At 34.8% G+C, this 19789-nt stretch overlaps 2 protein-coding genes across 2 annotated transcripts; both read left to right on the top strand.

The window, feature by feature from the left end:
* The first annotated feature begins 3013 nt into the window (after positions 1 to 3013).
* LOC104233831 (uncharacterized) lies at positions 3014 to 7787 on the top strand. Its single transcript, XM_009787285.2, has 9 exons — positions 3014 to 3424; positions 4364 to 4550; positions 4660 to 4793; positions 4880 to 4992; positions 5414 to 5648; positions 5949 to 6104; positions 6489 to 6568; positions 6664 to 6713; positions 7639 to 7787. The coding sequence occupies exons 1-9, from the start codon at positions 3014 to 3016 to the stop codon at positions 7785 to 7787; spliced, it is 1515 nt and encodes a 504-aa protein (XP_009785587.1).
* A 906-nt stretch (positions 7788 to 8693) lies between these two features.
* On the top strand, positions 8694 to 18375 carry LOC104230097 (uncharacterized). The gene is made up of 7 exons (XM_070162784.1): positions 8694 to 8890; positions 9056 to 9096; positions 15175 to 15238; positions 15336 to 15524; positions 16718 to 16789; positions 17653 to 17831; positions 17924 to 18375. Exons 1-7 carry the CDS (start codon positions 8750 to 8752, stop codon positions 18039 to 18041), a joined length of 804 nt encoding a protein of 267 aa, XP_070018885.1. The 5' UTR covers positions 8694 to 8749; the 3' UTR covers positions 18042 to 18375.
* The last annotated feature ends 1414 nt before the right edge of the window (positions 18376 to 19789 follow it).

Raw genomic sequence — 19789 nt, 5'->3', positions numbered from 1 at the left:
TTCCGAGGTCGTTTACTCAAAATATTGATCGAAGTCAAACTTGGCCTTTTAAGCCCACCTTAAAGAACCAAGTGTTCCGATTTCAACCCAAACTCTTCCAAATCCCGAACCAACTAACCCGCAGGTCATAAATCAGTTAAAGCAAGTATGAGAAGTCTTATTTAATGGAATGGGGTTCTAGAAAGCAAAACGACTAGTCGGGTCGTTACACTCTAGTTCTGTTGTAAATTTTCTCCAACTTTAGTTACTGCACGAGCTTGATTATTACAGCCTGTACTTTTTTACTCTGAATTTCCTTAAATATTGCTTTGGTAGGTGCATTTTTTCTTTTTTTCCTTTGCCATTGTCATCTACAATTGGTTCATCCTTCTTTGTTTGGACTGATGGATCTGGCTCCCTTATAATAATACCATTTCATTTCCTCTCATTTTGCCTATTTTTCTTCCTTCTAACTTCCTGAAAGACATCCTCATCCACTTGTTTGCTTGATATATCTATATGTTTGTTATGCTGCTCCTTATTAAGGATCATGACTTTACAATTAGCACCAGTATTTCTACATTCAGAATCTTTATGATACTGCATTTTGTAATGTTAACAGTAACTTGGAGCACATTCATATTCAATTTTAAGCCATATTCCATCATCAGTACCATCTGATCTTTTGAAACCTAACCAAATCTCATCCAGTTTGGCCTTGAGTAGATCAATCTCAACCTTGACCTTAGCTACATTTCTCCTGGATTTTGAATAGGTGGCCAGATCAGGCGTTACTGCAGTTCCGATTGATTGCACCATTCTAGATACAACATCCATCTAAAAAGGTGCCAAGACAACTTGTGGATTAATATCCAAACGGGAACAATGGATGTTTTGATGAAATCTGCAGTCCACTTTAGCACTTTCATAGTGTAGGAACTAATGTTAACATATTGCTTGAGGTATATATGATTGTAATCAACTTCATTTGTGAAATCTATATAAACAGTCTTGTAATCATAGTAGGCTATTTTAAATGTTCCTTTGAGTTGAAATTGTCTGACAAACAGTTTTCTTAATTCATCCATATCAGGTTTTCCTTTAATGAATTGCCCAATAATAGTCCATTTACAATCCTGAGCTAAATTAACAAAGTAATCTTCAGCAGGGAAGTAAACAGCGGGTTTACCAAGATGTACCCTATGTGTGATTTTCATAAGTGATTTTGTGGTTGACATTGTTGCCAAACTGGTCTGAACTGTTGCTGCGAATGACAGTTTAGAGGGTCTTATTTCCATTGGATGATGAGGGCTTAGAACTTTGGTACGAGGGTTCAGTTGAAACAAAGGGGGTTTTATTTGTGTGCTATGATTCTGATTTGGTATGATATCTTGTTGTTGTTTTTGCACTCGAAGATTTTGAGGCAAAGATTGTTGCTACTTGATATCCTGGTAATAATATTTTTGGGGTTGGGTGGGTCTAAATTTGAGCTTATCTTTGGGAAGTTTGTGCTTGAATTAGGTATATTCCTCTGATGGAGTTGTTGATTTGATTTCTCTACATTTCCATCGAGAAGTTCAGCCCCTTTGAAATTTTCATCAGCTGAGGCATGCACAAGATGGTTTGGAATAGCAGATTTGAGAGGTTGTAATGTTGTTCAAAACCCTCTTAATCACATTTTCCTGATTTGCATGTATTGTTGGTGCAATTTGATTAGGTTGGGTATTGAGGGCAAGGTTTGGTGGCGCTACCCCGGTGGCTTGCTGGTGGTATTGGTGTTAGATGGGTGAGAGCCATTGAGAGTTATCGCTTGGTTATTGGGTGGGTCAGAAGATGCAGGTGGTTGTAATGGTTGCTGCCCGAAAAGATCTATGGTTATCATATCATATTAGAGAGCGAAAGAGTAGGGATACTTGTTAGTTTGTCTTGATTCCAAAAGGTTTATATTTTAAAAAGAATTGGAAATCGTTGAATTCCGATATATCATTACAATAAAATCTCAATTTCACAAGTATTTCTCTAGAGAATAATTACTTATCGCTAATGAAAAGGGTCATATTTGCCCCTTTACTACTGAAAACACGCTATATCTACCCTTAGTTTTAATTTCTCAGTATAACTACCCTTACCGTCATACTTTTGGATCATATTTAACCTTCAACCGTTAAATCCTTCATTTCAATTTAAAAAATATACGTGACTGGCTCTGATTGGATAAAAAAGACCCGCCCTGTTTATAATTAAAATCCGCCCCACCCATATTAATAACCCACCCATTCCAAAATCCACCATTTTCTTCGCCGGCATTCCTCCCCTATTTTGCCACCCTTCTCTTCTAATCCACCATTAATATAATTTATTATCATAATTTACGTCGTGTATGTATTATATGTATGTATAAATTGTATAGCAGATTCCTGCTATATGTTAAGTGATGATTAGAATGGTAAATTCTTATAACCAGTTCATTCTAGTGATCTTAACTATATATAAACCACTAACCTTGATTTCCTTCAGAGGAAGTATTTACATGGAATCCTACTTTAAAATAAAATTGTTATTCTTCTTTTATTCCCTTCCAAATTGGAGTGGCGTACTTATGTGTCTAATAAAGTTAAAATATTGTAAAACCAGTCAGTTAAGGCAGGTCACTTCTGGCAAAAATGGATTTTTTTTAATGTTTAGAATGCACTTAACCATAAGTCGTGTTACCATTAAAATCTTACTCAATAATAAAATCTAACCATAAAAAGTTAAAGAAATTCAAATTATATCCTTTGACAATTAATGATACATCATTTATAAACTTTCAATATGACTAGATTGCTTATATTAAGTGAGTTACCATTTATTTCATCAATCAGTACTTTGATACTTTATTAGCTAATTATAGATCTTTATTTATGTGATTCACATTGCAAATTAAAGGAAATTTATTAGATAAACGAGTGAATCACGCCTCACGTGGAAGAGTGAAATACTTATAAATAGAATCACAAAGAAACATTCATTTACCAAGGTCTTTTAATTTACAATGAAGATGAATAGATTTTTCTTATTCCAATGGCTTCCTTTGCTTCTTTTATTGATCATTTCAAGAACCTCAGTTTCTTTAAAACCCCATAAAATCCAAACGCTTACACCACTTCTTAAAAACATCCTTAAAGATTCTAATACCCTTTCTAATTCTTCTACCAATTTACCAAATGAGTTTGAGACTTATTTCTATACACAAACACTTGATCACTTCAATTATGGACCTAAAAGTTATTCCACTTTTAAGCAAAGATACATAATTAATTCTAAGTATTGGGGTGGTTCCAATTCAAGCTCTCCAATTTTTGCTTATCTTGGTGCTGAATCTTCCATTGATAATGATCCTCTTAATATTGGATTTCTCACTGATTTTGCCCCTCGTTTTAAGGCTCTTCTCGTTTACATGGAGGTAAATTCACTAATCCATCAACTATATATGTCCATTAAAACCACAATTGTCATCCCCCCCCCCCTCATGTTTCTTGATTTTGAATGGTAAGTATTTGAAACTTAGGGGTGTCAAATGGCGGATATTGATAAATTTGGAAGGTTGGAGGTCAAAATGTATACGTTGAGTTAGAAAATGATTAGGTGCTCAAAAATAACTTGGATTGAGATGGGTTAAAAAATGGGCCATAGCCATCTCGCACAATTCTTTTCAAGTTTTAGTACCTTCTTTGACTGTTTTCTTATAATTTTATAATTACCAAATAAAACTAGTTTTTTTCCTTTATTATGACTATATGTGAAAAATTAAACCATTTTTAATAAATAATTTGATAAGTTTTTTGACGGATCAATTTGGACTACATATTTAACCCAATCACTGTGACTTTTAGATAGACTGAATTGGGCTGGTCAAAATAGGCTGAATGAATAAACGGTGAAATTCAAAAATAGCCAGATATACAAGTGGTAATTGAAAAAGTAGCTACAGATTGAAAAGTAATCGAAATTTAGCCACTTTTCATTTAAAGATAAATTTGAATGAAAACACTGTTCAAAATCTGGAAAATATTCTAGCATAATATACTAGAGTTTGAATTTTTTACATGCGAACTTCCAGCATAATATACTGGAGTTTCCAGCATAATATATTGGATTCCCAGCATAATATACTGGAGTTCTAGCATAATATGCTTGAAGTTCGTATACAGCTGCTCCAATCTCCAGTATATTATGCTGGAACTTTCCGTGTTGCAGCAAAATAGTGACTATTTTTTAATGACATTGCAAACGCGAACTATTTTTCAATTACCAGTCTGAAAACTGGCTAGCTTGTGCTATTTTCACATGAATAAATGGTCTATGTTTTCAATGTGCTAAACTTGTGCTTTGCGGTTTTCAGCATAGGTACTATGGACAATCAATACCATTAGGAAAAATTGAAGAAGCTCTAAAAGATCAAGATACGAGAGGTTATTTCAATTCTGCACAAGCTATAGCCGATTACGCAGAACTTTTGCTGCATGTTAAAGAACAATTCTCAGCACCTAATTCTCCTATTATTGTCATTGGAGGATCCTATGGAGGAAGTAAGAAAGAAAAATAATTCTCTTTCTTTTTTTCAGTCCTTTAATTTTAAATAATGTAAAGTTGGAACTTTATTATATTAAAACACTATTTAATTTTTAAAATGTGCAGTGTTGGCTTCGTGGTTTCGATTAAAGTATCCTCATATAGCTATTGGTGCTCTAGCTTCATCAGCTCCTATTCTTTATTTTGATGACATTACTCCTCAAAATGGATATTATTCGATTGTCACTAAGGATTTTAGAGTAAGTAAATCATTACGTATTTTTTTCGTACTTTTAACACTTTTCTAAAACTAATTAAGTCCTTTATATTCCGAAAATTATTACAGGAAGCGAGTGAGAGTTGTTACCAAACTATACGAGATTCATGGTCCATAATTGACAAGATTGCTTCTACAAAAGATGGACTCTCCTATCTCAGTCAAAAATTCAAGACTTGCTCGTAATCTTTTCTTTCCTTTTATATTTCAAAAAAAAACAGTTTCGCCTTTATACTAATCTTTATATTCAATTTTGGATGTGTTTTATATGAACCGAAAATATTTTTCAGAAAATTATTTATCATTAAAAGGGATAAAGACTTTCCTGCTTATTTTTTTCTCCATTATTCCATTTGAAATTATTTCTAAATTTTATATAGCATTGGATAGTCGGTATAAAATTATCTCCGTGTGACCTATAAGTCATGGGTCTGAGCTACTAATGCTTGTATTAGGGTACATTGTCTACATCATACCCTTTGGGGTGCGGTCCTTTGCAGTATCATACGTGAATGCGGGATGCCTTGTGCACCGTACTGCCATTTTGGAAAATTATTTTCCTCGATACCAAACACACCCTTAATAATGATTTTTGGATTTCAGGCCGTTAAATAATTCTTCCGATTTGAAGGGATATTTGGATTCGACATATGCCGTTGCTGCTCAGTATGACGATCCGCCTCGGTATCCAGTGACATTGATTTGTGGAGGAATTGATGGTGCAACCAATGGAAGTGATGTTCTTGATCGTATTTTTGCTGGAATTGTTGCATATGAAGGGAATAAATCTTGTTATAATATTCTCCCTGGTCAACCCGACTTGGGATGGGATTGGCAAGTAAGTACACCAATTATATTGAGCTAACACATTTTGCTGAAGTTTATCATTTTTCCGAATTATCAGCCCATATTTGAAGTATATAAAAGGCAGCCCGGTGCACTAAGTTTTCACAGCCTCATGGAAGTGCCGGACCACAAAGGCAATTATACCCTGCATGCAAAAGGCTGTTTTCCCGGTTCGAACCTGTGACCTCCTGGTCACTTGACAGCAACTTTACTAATTACGCCAAGGCTCCCCTTCCCATATTTGAAGTATATAATATTTAGAAATTAATTCTAGCTAGTTTTGTTTTTTTAGACATGCAGTGAGATGGTGATGCCTATAGGACGAGGCGAAAATGATACAATGTTCTATTCATCTCCTTTTAATTTGGATCAGTTCATAGAAGACTGCAAGAGCGACTACGGGGTCTCCCCTCGTCCACATTGGGTCACAACTTATTATGGTGGACATGTATACTTCTTTTCATACTCTAATTTATTTCATTTTATAACTTTTCCTTGTTATATACGGTTTGTCATTCTACTTTTTCTTATGCGCTAGATATTTAGATTTTGAGCAACAATAAAATTATCTACGTTAATGCACTAAGCTCTTTTTTGTGTATCAAATATCTAAACTTAGAAAAGGGCAGCTCAGTGCACAACGCATTCCACAATCATGTAGAGTCCGATAAAGGGCCACACCCATTGGGGTGCGATATAGACAGTCTACCCTAATGCAAGTGTTAATGATTGTTTTCACGGCTCGAACTCGTGACCTATAGGTCACACAAAGATAACTTTACCGTTTCTCTAAAGCTCAAAAATATCTAAACTTACATGAGCGAATTTGCAGGACATAAAATTAATTCTTCATAGGTTTGCTAGCAACATCATTTTCTCCAATGGACTAAGAGATCCTTATAGTAGTGCAGGGTACGTATTTGACAAAAGTCTTTTCCTTCTTCTATATGGTGACATATGTTAAACTTTTATCCTCTTAAATTTTTTTGTTTGTGTTTCTGTTTTAGGGTTTTGCAGGACCTATCAGATAGTCTACTAGCTGTCACGACGCGTAACGGTATGCCATTAATAAGAAATAATTTTTTTCTTTAGAATTTAGAATTTCTTTTTACAAACGTATCAACTATAAATTATAAGTTTAATTCTATACACGGATGGTGTAAAACTGTTTGCACAATTAAATTATTTATAAAGTAACTATAAGTAACTCTCTATTGTATCACTATAAATTATAAGTGTAAGTTCTATATATCGATTGTTTAAAACTATTTGCACAATTGAATCGCTTATTAATAATAGCTTGTTTGGTCAAAATTCTCCAAATTCAAAAGTATTTTTTTTCAAAGTTGAACTCTCCAAATCCAAAAATGCTTTTTTCAAAGTTGAAGTGTTTTGCCAAGCTTTTAGAAGAAAAAAGTGTTTTTGAGCAAAAGTAGAAGCAGTTTTGGAGAAATAGAAAAAAGTAGTGTCTCTCCAAATGCACTTTTTTGAAAAATATTTTTTAGAAAAATACATTTAGAAGCAGCTTTTGAAAACATGGTCAAACACTAATTGTTGCTCAAAAGTGCTTTTCAAATTAATTAGTCAAACACAAACTGATTCTCACCAAAAGTACTTTTGAGAAAAAGTGCTTATCAATATAAGCTGATTTTTGCAGCTTGGCTAAACGGGTTATAAGAAGTAAATCTCTACACAAACATTAATTAGGAACCCCCTAAAAATGATAGCTAACATGCAGAGGCGGATCTAAAATTTGAACTTTATGAGTTTAACTTTTAAGGTTTTCGGCATTAAACTCATTATATTTTTAAAGTTATGGGTTCATATCTACTATTTTTCTAATTTTAACGAATTTTTACTCTGTGACGAAAGTTATAGGTTCAATTGAACCTGTGATTCTCACACTACATACGCTCCTGCTAACATGCATGTTATTGTTTCGTCAAATTTCTTTTCATGATTTTATTTATTTGTATTTGTAGGTTCCCATTGTCTAGACATTCTTACTAGCCAGCCAAATGATCCAGAATGGTTAACATTGCAAAGGAACAGAGAGGTTGAAATCATTGAAGGATGGATAACAACGTACTGTGCTGATCTCAAAGTCCTCAAAAATGGCACATTGACCTAAAAGAAAATGTTCTAGCTAGTTTCTCATGAGTTTGATGAGTAATGATACATGTTTAAATTAGCAAAACAAAGGTTACACACTTGTTTTATTTGAAGGTGAAATAAGATCTATTAATTAGTTAGTGTAATGAAATTAATTTTATGAAACTTAAAGATGCTTATTGGACCGTTAATGAGATGGTTTATTAGCACACAAATATGTATGACTTATTCTGTACCACAAATTTCAAAAGTTTTTCTTTCTTTCTTAAATTCCATACCCAATCAAACACTGTCACATAAATGGAACGGATGGAGTAACATATTTAAAAAACACATGCAAATTAAGTACTGGGCTGAGTTTGGGGAATGCCAAGTCACTTTTCGAATTTTTTTTAAAAGTTTAACCACCTCAAAATCAACTTCAGACTCGTGAGAGTAAGAGCCCGTTTGGATTGGCTTAAGAAATAACTTTTAAGCCAAAAGGGATTACCCAACTTATTGTTTTAAGCAGTTTTTAACTTATTTGAATTACTTTATAGCCTTGCCAAACACTGAAAAAACTAAAACAAGCTTAAAACTGATTTGACCCGCTTAAAATCCAATCCAAACACCCTCTAAAGTTGAGAATCACAAGGTGTTTGAGTTTCGCTTGTAAAGACTTCCAAGTACAACAAGCTATGCTGGAATATTTTTGTATTTTATACAGGAATACTTTTGTCCAAATTTTATTTCTGTACTAAAGAAAAATTATATATTGATTAGCTTTGAGGTGGTGACTAATTTCTTATTAGCGGTGTAAAAAGTGGCTATTTGCTCAATTCACCCTCTTGCTTGGGATACTAGGCCTAAGGATTTGGACTTTTAACTCTCTAAATATCTTGGGCCTGGGCCGTATAGGTAAAAGCCTGCAAAATGACCCGTTCCGTCTTCTACCTCCTCCGATCCCTGTAACCTGAAAAACACAGAAGAAAATCCTTGAATATGTTGAGGCTTAAGAGATTTTGCTCAGCTGTAGTTCTCAATTCAAGAAACTATTTTTCCCGAGAAGAGAAATTAGTTTCTCCAATTCATTTAACCAATCCATGCCGATTGACCTCCAATCGCTTCCTCGATATTTACCAGGTAAGTTCAATAAACATAGAAATGTACTTTTTTTCTTAGTCGTCCATTTCATAATTGTTTATTTTTCAACTACTCTGCTAATATATAAAATATGTAAATTAGTTAATGCTTACATTATAATTTTTTCCTGTATTGAGTTGGTATTGAAGATTCATTTGATTACAGCTGGGAAACAAGGAGGCGATTGAGAAAGAGCGTGCTCGGCTGTAAGTTTCTCGATTTCAATGTATTGCACTAACTCCCTCTCAATTTATGTAACAGTGTTTGATTGGACACAGAGTTTAAAAGAGAAAGAATTTTTTTAAAAAAATTTGTGATCTAGAACATGTTATAGATGCTTGTGCGGCTTAAATCTGTAAGCATAAACTTTAATTCATATCAGGATTTTGAACATGATAATCTTACATGTAATTGCCATAGAAAACATACCTGAAGCGGAATCCATTATCTTGAAGCGAAAGCGTTAATTCAAAAACTGGTTTCTCGCCCCTTGCCCTAACTTTATGTTACCGCCGCCTTTAGAGATGGAAGAGAGAATAAAAATACGGTAACCCTAATGGGTGGGGAGAGGACCAATTTATAGAGGTTCTCACTTAATCTGGTACGTTCATCAAATAACCGATCAGACGGATGAGATTTGCTCATTAATTAAAATATTAATGGTCCACAATAATATCTCATTGAGACTTATCCTGTAATATCTCAAAATAATAATGTGTACACCATTATGAGAAACAGGAAATCACTAATGTATATCAGAAACATATAAATGAGCTCAGAGTGTCAAAACATCATAAATACATCAGTCATAAATACAGCCAAGACCCATTCTATGTACGTGTTCTTTAAATATCTTTGGCTGTAAACCTTTCGTTAATGGATCTGCAATCATGAGATCAGTTCTAATATGCTCAAGTGACACTCTTTGTTTCTGAACTTCCTCCTTGACGGTAAAGTACTTTAATTCCATATGTTTGGCACCTTTGGAGTACTTATCGTTCTTGGAGAAGAATACTGCTGCAGAATTATCACAATAAATTTTCAGCGGCTTGGTAATGGTGTCGACAACCCCAAGTCCTGAAATAAAGTTTCGCAACCATAATGCATGAATTGTGGCTTCAAAACATGCCACAAATTCTGCTTCCATCGTGGATGTAGCAATAACAGATTGTTTGGCACTCTTCCACAATATTGCTCCTTCAGCTAATTGGAACAAATAACCAAACGTGGATTTTCTAGTGTCAATACATCCAGCGAAATCTGAATCCGAGTATCCAACAACTTCCAAATGCTTGGATCTCCTATACATGAGCATGTAATCCTTCGTTCCTTTCAGGTACCTCAAAACTTTCTTTGCAGCTTTCCAATGATCAATTCCTGGGTTACTCTGATATCTTCCTAGCATTCCGACCGCAAAACTAATATCCGGTCTTGTGCAAGTCTGAGCATACATCAGACTACCAACAATTGACGAGTAAGGAATTGATTCCATTTCCTTTCGTTCTACATCATTCTTAGGGCATTGCATGAGACTAAATTTGTCCCCTTTTTGAATTGGAACAATTCCTGCTGAACAATTATTCATGTTAAATCTCTCTAGAACTCTTTCGATATAGCCTTTCTGAGACAATCCCAATAATCCTTGTGATCTATCACGGAATATTTCTATTCCTATCACATAGGATGCCTCACCCATATCTTTCATTTCAAAATTCTTAGAGAGAAAATCTTTAGTCTCACGTAATATGCCTAAATCATTAGCAGCAAGTAGAATATCATCAACATATAGGACTAAAAATATAAACTTGCTCCCACTGATCGTTTGGTATATACACCGATCAACGGTATTTTCCACAAATCCAAAAGATGTTATGGTATCATTAAACTTTATATACCATTGTCGTGAGGCTTGTTTAAGTCCATATATTGACTTCTTCAGTTTACACACCATTTGACCTTTTCCTTTAGTTTCGAAACCCTCTGGTTGGTCCATATAAACTTCTTCCTCGAGGTCTCCATTAAGAAAGGCAGTTTTCACATCCATTTGGTGTAACTCTAAATCATAATGAGCCACCAGAGCCATAATAATTCTTAACGAGTCTTTCTTTGAGACCGGCGAAAAGGTCTCTTTATAATCAATGCCTCCTTTCTGAGTATAACCCTTGGCAACAAGTCTGGCTTTGTATCTCTCAATATTGCCATTTGAATCGCGTTTGGTCTTAAAGACCCATCTACACCCGATTCTCTTAGAACTTTCTGGCAATTCAACAAGATCCCAGACTTTATTGTATTCCATGGATTTTAACTCTTCCTTCATGGCATCAATCCATTTTTCAGACTCATTACTTTCTATGGCTTGTGAAAATGAAACCGGATCCTTATTAAGACCAATGTCAAAATCTGACTCTTGCAAATAAACCACGTAATCATCCGAAATAGCCGATTTTCTAACTCTTTGAGATTTTCTTAATGGCATTTCTTGTGGTTCATTTGTGTCAGATATTTGTGAGTTAGTTTCTTCATGAAGTGTTTCATCCAAATGTTGCTCGGTATTGTCAAAGTGTTCTTCAACAATTGGAACAATATTTGGTATTTGTGTGGAAGTAGGCACATTTTTGGGTAATAGAATATTGACCCTCACCTCTTTAATTTCCACACTTTGCTTTTCAACACTCCCACTAACTTCACCATTCTCAATGAATCTTGCATTACCGGTTTCAACAATTCTCGAACTATGGTTTGGACAGTAAAACACATACCCTTTAGATTTCTCTGGGTAACCAATAAAGTAACCACTTACTGTTCGAGAATCTAATTTCTTTTCTTGTGGATTATAAACTCTAACTTCCGCTGGGCAACCCCAAACATGCAGGTGCCTTAAACTAGGTTTCCTTCCTGTCCACAGTTCAAAAGGGGTCTTTGGAACTGCCTTACTAGGAACTCTGTTTAATAAATATACATCGGTTTTAAGAGCATACATCCACAATGATTTGGGTAATGAGGAATTACTTATCATGCTCCTAACCATATCCATAAGTGTTCGATTGCGCCTTTCTGCAACACCATTTTGTTGAGGTGTTCCTGGCATAGTATACTGTGCACATATGTCACGTTCCTCGAGGAACTTTGCAAATGGACCTGGACATTGTCCTGATTCATTATATTTTCCATAATATTCACTACCTCTATCTGACCTAATGATTTTCACCTTTTTATCTAATTGTCTTTCAACCTCATTAACAAACACTTTGAGAGCATCTACTGCTTGAGATTTTTCTTTCAGCAAATAGATGTATCCATAACGTGAAAAATCATCGATAAAAGTGATAAAATATTTCTCTCCACCAAAAGATGGAACATCAAAAGGTCCACAAATATCGGTGTGTATAATTTCAAGAAGCTGGGTGCTTCCTGTGGCACCTTTCTTACTATGCTTGGTTTGCTTTCCCTTAATGCAATCCAAACATATAGTAAGATCAGTAAAATTTAAATTCGGAAGAATCTCATTTTTTACTAATCTTTCTAACCTTTCTTTGGATATATGACCCAAACGTCTATGCCACAAATAAGCAGAACTTTCATCTAGTGAACTACGTTTCATTCCAACATTATGTTGAAGAGTAAGAAGGGATTCAGAAAAAGCAATATCGAGTTTCAATTTATATAAACCATCACTGAGAAAGCCAGAACCATAAAAAATAGCATTCTTATATAAATTGAAACATCCATTTCCAAACTTTAAATCAAATCCAGAAACATCAAGTCTTGAAAGAGAAATCAAATTCCTAGAAACTGAAGGTACATAAAGAGTCTGTAATAGATCAAGGTGATGTCCAGTCTCCATGATCAAACGATAAGTCCATATGCCTTCAATTGGAGCCTTCATACGATTTCCCGTGAACAAGAAATCCTTATTTGGATTTGTAGTTTGGATCGTAAGGAATCCCTGCAACGTAGTAGATACATGAGCAGTTGCACCAGAATCAAGCCACCAAGTATTATTAGGAACTTCTACTAAATTTGATTTGAAACATACAAAAGCACTAATTGTACCTTTCTTTTCGAACCAAGCTTTTCGTTTCAGGCAATCTTTCTGATAGTGTCCTTCCTTGTTACAGAAACGACACGTATCTGCCTTATGTTCCTTGTTAGCTTCCTGTTGAGCTTTAACAGGTGCTTTCTTCTTCTTGAACTTGTTGGCCTTCATAAGTCCTTTACCAGCTCCTTGACCCATGAGGTTAATTGAATGATTCCCTTGTTTCTTAAGTCTCGACTCCTCCTGAGTAAGGTCCATACTCAGGAGGTAACGAGTTCAGAATAAACTGAACCAAGAAGGAGTCATCCACTTTCATCCTCAAGGTCTGAAGTCTTGCTGCAATGTTAGTCATCTCGATGATATGGTTTTGCATACTACGCGACCCATCAAACTTCATGGTCGTGAGTTCAGCCATTAGTGTACCAGCGAGAGACTTATCTGCAGAACGAAAACGTTCTTCCACAAACGTCAGGTATTCCCTGGCACTTTCTGTTTGTGGAATAGTACTCTTAATGTTGTTGGCAATATTCATTCGCATAAACATAAGGCTTAGCCTGTTAGAGCGTTCTCATGCTTTATGGAAAGACTTCTCATCCGCACTGCTCGAATCAGTAATGGCAGCGGGCTTATCATTCAACAGAGCCAAGTCAAGATCCATCACACCTAAGTGGAACTGGACTTGTTCACGCCATTCAGAGAAGTTCAATCCATTGAACATAGTAACAGACGAAGCAAGCGAATGAAAAGGAATAGCTGCAAAATAGATAATACATGCTCACAAATCAATATGGATTCAACAAAACAGTTAAAGCATATCGCAATTCTCCTTTGGGTAGATACTACGACACACTATCATAATTTAAATGTCATTTAGTCTTAATAGGTAATTAAATATTTTTAACCAAATATATATGTCATCTTTGGACAGACAATATATATTTGACTAAGAATATTAATTTACCTCATCATATTCACTATTCATAGAATAATTGATGCACCTTTGGGTAAATCCTTAAGTTCTAGCAATAATGAAAATTAATTTATCCACTATTTTTAAATTATAGGCATTTCATTAATTTCATGGATAAACTATAATTTTATGTATGCATATTTCTAAACATACTAGTTTGGTCACTTTGGCGACTAACAAACTATATAAACATAAATGCACACATAAAATAAATATCAAAATATTTTATGCATGTGAATATTTTAAACAATCTAGTTTGATCACTTTAGTGACTAACAAACTATATAAACATTAATCACATACATAAAATAGATAATAAATGGTTTCACCAACTTAATAGCCCAAAACAAATTATCCATGTTTCATCAAATTCTTGCACATTAACGCAACTTCTGACACCAAACTTGTTTTATACTGAAAAAATATTTTCAAGCCACTTTTGGAGAATAATAACAAACATCAAGTTTTAACCAATTAAAACAGTGAACAACAATGGATGATATTGGTTTGGACTTTTAGATCAACGAAAATTAGTTCAAATTCACTTATATACTAAAGACCCGGGATTATAAACCTTTAGTGTTCAAACCTCAAATCTGTTCAACTATAGTAAAATATTGTCAAAAGTTAAAGACATGATTCTGTAATTAATGATAGCACATGATTTCTAAAGCGGTTCACGAATATGAAAAAATTCGTTTGCGAAGATTATCAATTCAAAAATCTAGGCTCATGATACCATATGTAAGCATAAACTTTAATTCATACCAGGATCTTGAACATGATAATCTTACATGTAATTGCCATAGAAAACATACCTGAAGCGGAATCCATTATCTTGAAGCGGAAGCGTTAATTCAAAAACTGGTTTGTCGCCCCTTGCCCTAACTTTATGTTACCGTCGCCTTTAGAGATGGAAGAGAGAATAAAAATACGGTAACCCTAATGGGTGGGGAGAGGACCAATTTATAGAGGTTCTCACTTAATCCGGTACGTCCATCAAGTAACCGATCGGACGGATGAGATTTGCTCATTAATTAAATATTAATTATGGGCCTAATCTTATTGGGCCACATACACGTAAGAAAATAGTTTACAAAATCAGCAAAATTAAGGGTAAAGTGACAAGTTAAAGTTAGATTGTTTCTAAATATGGAAATGTGACGTTCTTTTTCGACAAGCTAATAAGGTAAGTGTATGGGGTAGAGGGGGTACTCTTTAACTTATGTTAAATGGACTCTGAAATTTACTTTATGTATATAATGTGATTTAGGGCAGTAAAGATGAGATGAACCGGGGTTACTTTGCTGATATAAACGAGTTGAAGCAACATGGTGGTAAGGTATTAAAAAAGTCGCTATCTTAATGTTGCTTTCTCTCTCTCTCTTTTTTTTCTTTTTTTTCTTTTTGACTTTTTGCTTATGGAAATCGCGGAATAGATTGCAACTGCAAATAAGATAATAATTCCAGCAGTGGCGGCTGTGAAGTTTCCTGCGTTGGAGGTGAGTAACTCAGATGGTTCAAGCCTTAAGCTTCCCATCACATCCGCTGGAAATGGCGTTGAGGCAAACAAAGCAGAAGCACCAAAGGCATCATTGTTGTGTCTTTCATTTCGTGCAAGCTCACAGGTTATAGTAACTTTAATTTATTGCTGGTTTTGCCTGAAGTAAAAAAGTGGTGTTTATGTTATCCAATTGCCTGTCATCCGGCTTACTAGTTTTCTTCACCTTTTGAGCTTCCTTATCTATGAAATGATCTCTATGGGTTAATATAGTGTCTTAACTGAGGCATTATCCTGGACAACTAGAATGGCCAAAGCACTTTAACATTCCCTAGAGCTTTGAACATTAATCAGTGTTTTATCAATGGCGAGGCATTGTCATTGGCTGCCTTACATTTGTAGGTTGTGTGTCTGAGTTAACTGTGAACATGACTTAAAGTTGATTTCGTTAGTCTTATCAACACTAGTGCTATTACAGTAATTTTCAGGTTCATACCTCATTGAGTGGAATACATAATGAAATAAGCACCTATAAGTAGGTTGAAAATTTCACAATTTTACCAAAATGTGTCATTGGCAGGATTCCTTTAAAGGTTGCACCAAAAGAAATGGAATATGTTGACTCGTTCATGTCATTATTATAGGAACACATGAACAAATTTCACTTAGTTGCAGTACATATAGAGTTCTGAGAAATAGAAGTTTCTGATGCAGTATTTGTGGGGTAAAAGTAGTTAGAAACTTATTCTTCCCATGCTTATCTTAAGATAATGCAGGTTGATTTAAAGTAGGGCTGTCAAATTTGGCCCAAGCCCAAATGACCCGCCCAACCCGCCCAAGGTTGGGTTGGTTATTGACCCGCCCATTTCTTGAACTTAGCCCATCTTGATCCAACCCATCTCAACCCAATTAAAGTTGGGCTAATTTTTAGCCCAAATTAATCCATGAACAAGTTTGTCAAAATATCTTAGAAATAATTTTATTTTTTGTTTAATATTTTAAATATGACCATAACAAAAGCAAAAAAGCCTTATTTAGTAATTATACAATTTATAAGAAAATAGCACATATTAATTAAAGTTTAATAAGAGTTGGGCGGGTTGGGTTGTGACCCGAATTTTAACCCATCTCAGCCCAAGTAACTTTTGGGCGGGTCATTTGACCCGCCTAATTATTGACTCAACCCATTTTAACCCGCCCAAAATTGACCCAACCCGCCCATTTGACACCCCTAATTTAAAGCGTGATGTATAAACATCAATTATTGCAGTATATCTTCCCTTTTCTCATTATAGCTGAAGTTTTGACGACTTTTGGCAGGCGATGGTAGATTCTTGGAGTAAACCATTTCTGGATACATTCAAAGATTCCAATAGGGTTCAGCTATATGAGGTATTGCAGCACTACGTCTTAGATGAAAAAATAGCATCTCTTCACGCATGTATCTTACATATCGGAGCATGTTTTAGGTCTTTATACAATTGTAGATAAGCACAAAAGTGTAGAATTCCACATCGTATCCCAAAGACTCAAACTTCTGTTGGTTGTTGCACCTTCCTCTTATTTAAAATGTCCCTCATACCATAGCCAACATTGCTGATGTAAATGAGATGAAGCAACATTGTTTGGGGTTTGGCTAGGATTTAGAACTGCATAAGACTTGAATGTCAAATAAGTATTTTCCCTTGTTATGGTTTTGGCATGTTCTCAGAGTTCGTAGTAAACGAGCTAAAGGACTCTTTATTTCACGCTCAAGACTATGCTTCTGTCATGTGATAGTTGACATTCTCAAAATTACGGTACTGTCGTGAAGTATAGTGACATTAAATGCAGAAACATGTTTATGACTGTTATGCCTTCAACGTTCTGGAAATTGGGTATAAATTGCAAATATCAATTGATAAAGAATAATTGGAATCTAGAGAGGCAAGTTTCAAGAGTAAGTTTTAGACAGATATGCCTTGTCAAAAAGTATTAGACAGATATTCTATTGCTGAAGGAAGAGGTTTCTTGGATGATATAAGCTCTCATGCAGCATGGTTTTAATATTTTTAACAAACCTTTGTGATATTCACACTTCTTGAATGCAAGAAGTGTTGGTTGAGAATGAACTCTATCAATGCCGGTCGGTTAAAGACTACATGTAATTGTATGCTAGACGGTTTTTTACTAGCATTAGTCAAATGCAGGGATTCCTGTATTTCCCATTTTCATAATGTAGTAGATTGAGTATATGAATCCTCAATTGTCTGCAGATCTCCTTTATAGATTCATGGTTGTTGACACTCAGTCCTGTAAAGAAACTACTACTTCGGACTATGAGGAAATCTAACCCTGACGAAAGCAAGGATGTACTGCATAGACAAATTGTTTATTCATTTGGAGACCATTACTACTTCCGGAAAGAACTTAAAATATTGAACCTTCTGACTGGGTATGAAATGTTAACATTTCCTCTCAGTTTCCTTACTGATTAAGCAGAAGAAATGAATTCTAAGTGTTCTCCGTTCTATATCAAATTAACAGGTACACGTTTTTGCTTGACAAATTTGGTAGAATACGATGGCAAGGTTCTGGATTGGCAACAGAAGAAGAATTATCATCGCTTCTATCCTGTACTTCTCTACTGCTGGATGAGGAATAAAAGTAACAAAATTTTTGCTATACACGTCCAATTTCAATATCAAAAGGCATATGGAGGAGGGATCTCCTTGTTAAGTAGATTCAAGCTCCTAAAATCTACATAAATGCTTCATTTTTGTACTTCTGTACCCATTCTGGTTTTGGAGCTGCTGCAATTTTCTTAAAAATGAATATGACTTTTTGGTGTTCCTGGATATTCTGCCTTGAACTGAATTGCACAAAACATACACGTGGTAGGCATTTTCTTCAGTGTCATGTTGAAATCATTCTGAAATTTTCGCATTTCCTGATAGAAGGATGTAAAATATTTCTCTTCAATTTGCTTTAGCTCACTGACAGCCTGGTTAGCTTACTAAAGAGTTTGACTATTATATGCTTGCTCCGTTTTATCATTTATCAGACCACTAGTTCAGTGAACACGTGTGTGCTTAGCTGTATTGCTAAGAGATCGTGGTGTTTGGGCCAGTTTGTGGGCATTTCGATTATTCAAGTGAGTATTTACTACCTCCATTACCATAGATATCAGGTAATTCTCGCACCACGGCTTAAGCAGATGGGTAGATTACTTGGTGTTTTTGTGTTTGTTGGGATTTGTATCCGAATAGGTTTGCAACTCGATTAATTGATTATTAGGTCATACCCTTGGCGCAAAGTGTTTTGCAAAGGATACTTCTATCAAACCAGCCATTGATCATCGTATGTTCCTTCTATTCGGATCTTTCAATTCGCAGCAGCCACGGATTTTCCTTTTTCCTCTTTCTTTTTTTGTTCCTTTCCCTTGCCCCTTCTTAAAAATAAAATACATTTCACATGTAACAAAATCACAGCTTCACTGCGAATTTGTTTAGGCCAATGCTCATGTTTTTATTATGGAGCTAAACGGTGAACTTAATAATTTTGGCTAATGTGTGTTAATAGTTCACTGTCCTCTGAAGTGGTGTAGTGAGCTACCTGTGACAGAATTAGGGGAGCTGTTTGGGCTGAAGTTAGGTGGTTCAAGATGGACTTAGTAAATATATGGGCTAATGCAAAGTTCATTCATGAAGAATTAACGCAAATAGTCGTTCACCTAACCACTTAACTAAAAATAGCCGTTTGAGGTATAATATATACATAATTTATGTATTATATGTGTATAATTATTAGAGTTGTCAATATGGTCCGGGTCGGGCTAGCCCAGCCCATGTAGGCTTTAGCAATTGATGGGCTGGGCTAGCCCACCATTTTGATGGGCCTTATAATTGTCAGCCCACCCCAGCCCTATGTGGGCCACCGGCCCCCACGGGCCGGCCCATCATTTTTAAAAATATAATTTTATATTTTTTCTTTAAGTTCTGACCTAAAAAAAGATAATTATTTAAAAGTTAAAAAATATCTTATTGGAAAAAATTCTCAAAACTTAATAACTTTTTATATTGTTCCAATATATCACAATAAATACTAAAAAAGTAAAAGACATGGCTATATTTCATTCACTAAAAGTCAAACTTAAAACAAACTATTCAAGAGAATGTTCATGATGCTTATGAGATATCCAACACATCATCTTCATCAAACACATTTGAATCCGCTTGTGATAAGGTTGTCAACATCTTCATTTTCATCTACAATTCATATGCAATATTAATTAGTTAAATATTAAAAATAATTAAATTTTAAAAATTAATAATATTTAAATTCACATAAAAAAATATTACCAGTTTGAGTTCGGGAAAACATGTGCAGCCAATTTCAAGTAGTAATAAGTGT

Source organism: Nicotiana sylvestris, chromosome 11 (genome assembly GCF_000393655.2).
Source record: "Nicotiana sylvestris chromosome 11, ASM39365v2, whole genome shotgun sequence".
In the NCBI taxonomy this organism is placed as follows: domain Eukaryota; kingdom Viridiplantae; phylum Streptophyta; class Magnoliopsida; order Solanales; family Solanaceae; genus Nicotiana; species Nicotiana sylvestris.
Note: the sequence above shows the minus strand (reverse complement) of the source record. Positions and strands in the feature narration are given on the sequence as shown.

Bases quoted from the DNA above. Each gene is read 5' to 3' on its own strand.
- LOC104230097 (XM_070162784.1), top strand. From the start codon at position 8,750: ATGTTGAGGCTTAAGAGATTTTGCTCAGCTGTAGTTCTCAATTCAAGA. The intron at 8,891-9,055 runs GTAAGTTCAATA...ATTTGATTACAG, and splicing joins GCTTCCTCGATATTTACCAG to CTGGGAAACAAGGAGGCGAT. The intron at 15,239-15,335 runs GTATTAAAAAAG...ATCGCGGAATAG, and splicing joins TGAAGCAACATGGTGGTAAG to ATTGCAACTGCAAATAAGAT.
- LOC104233831 (XM_009787285.2), top strand. From the start codon at position 3,014: ATGAAGATGAATAGATTTTTCTTATTCCAATGGCTTCCTTTGCTTCTT. The intron at 4,551-4,659 runs GTAAGAAAGAAA...TAAAATGTGCAG, and splicing joins TGGAGGATCCTATGGAGGAA to TGTTGGCTTCGTGGTTTCGA. The intron at 5,649-5,948 runs GTAAGTACACCA...TTGTTTTTTTAG, and splicing joins ACTTGGGATGGGATTGGCAA to ACATGCAGTGAGATGGTGAT.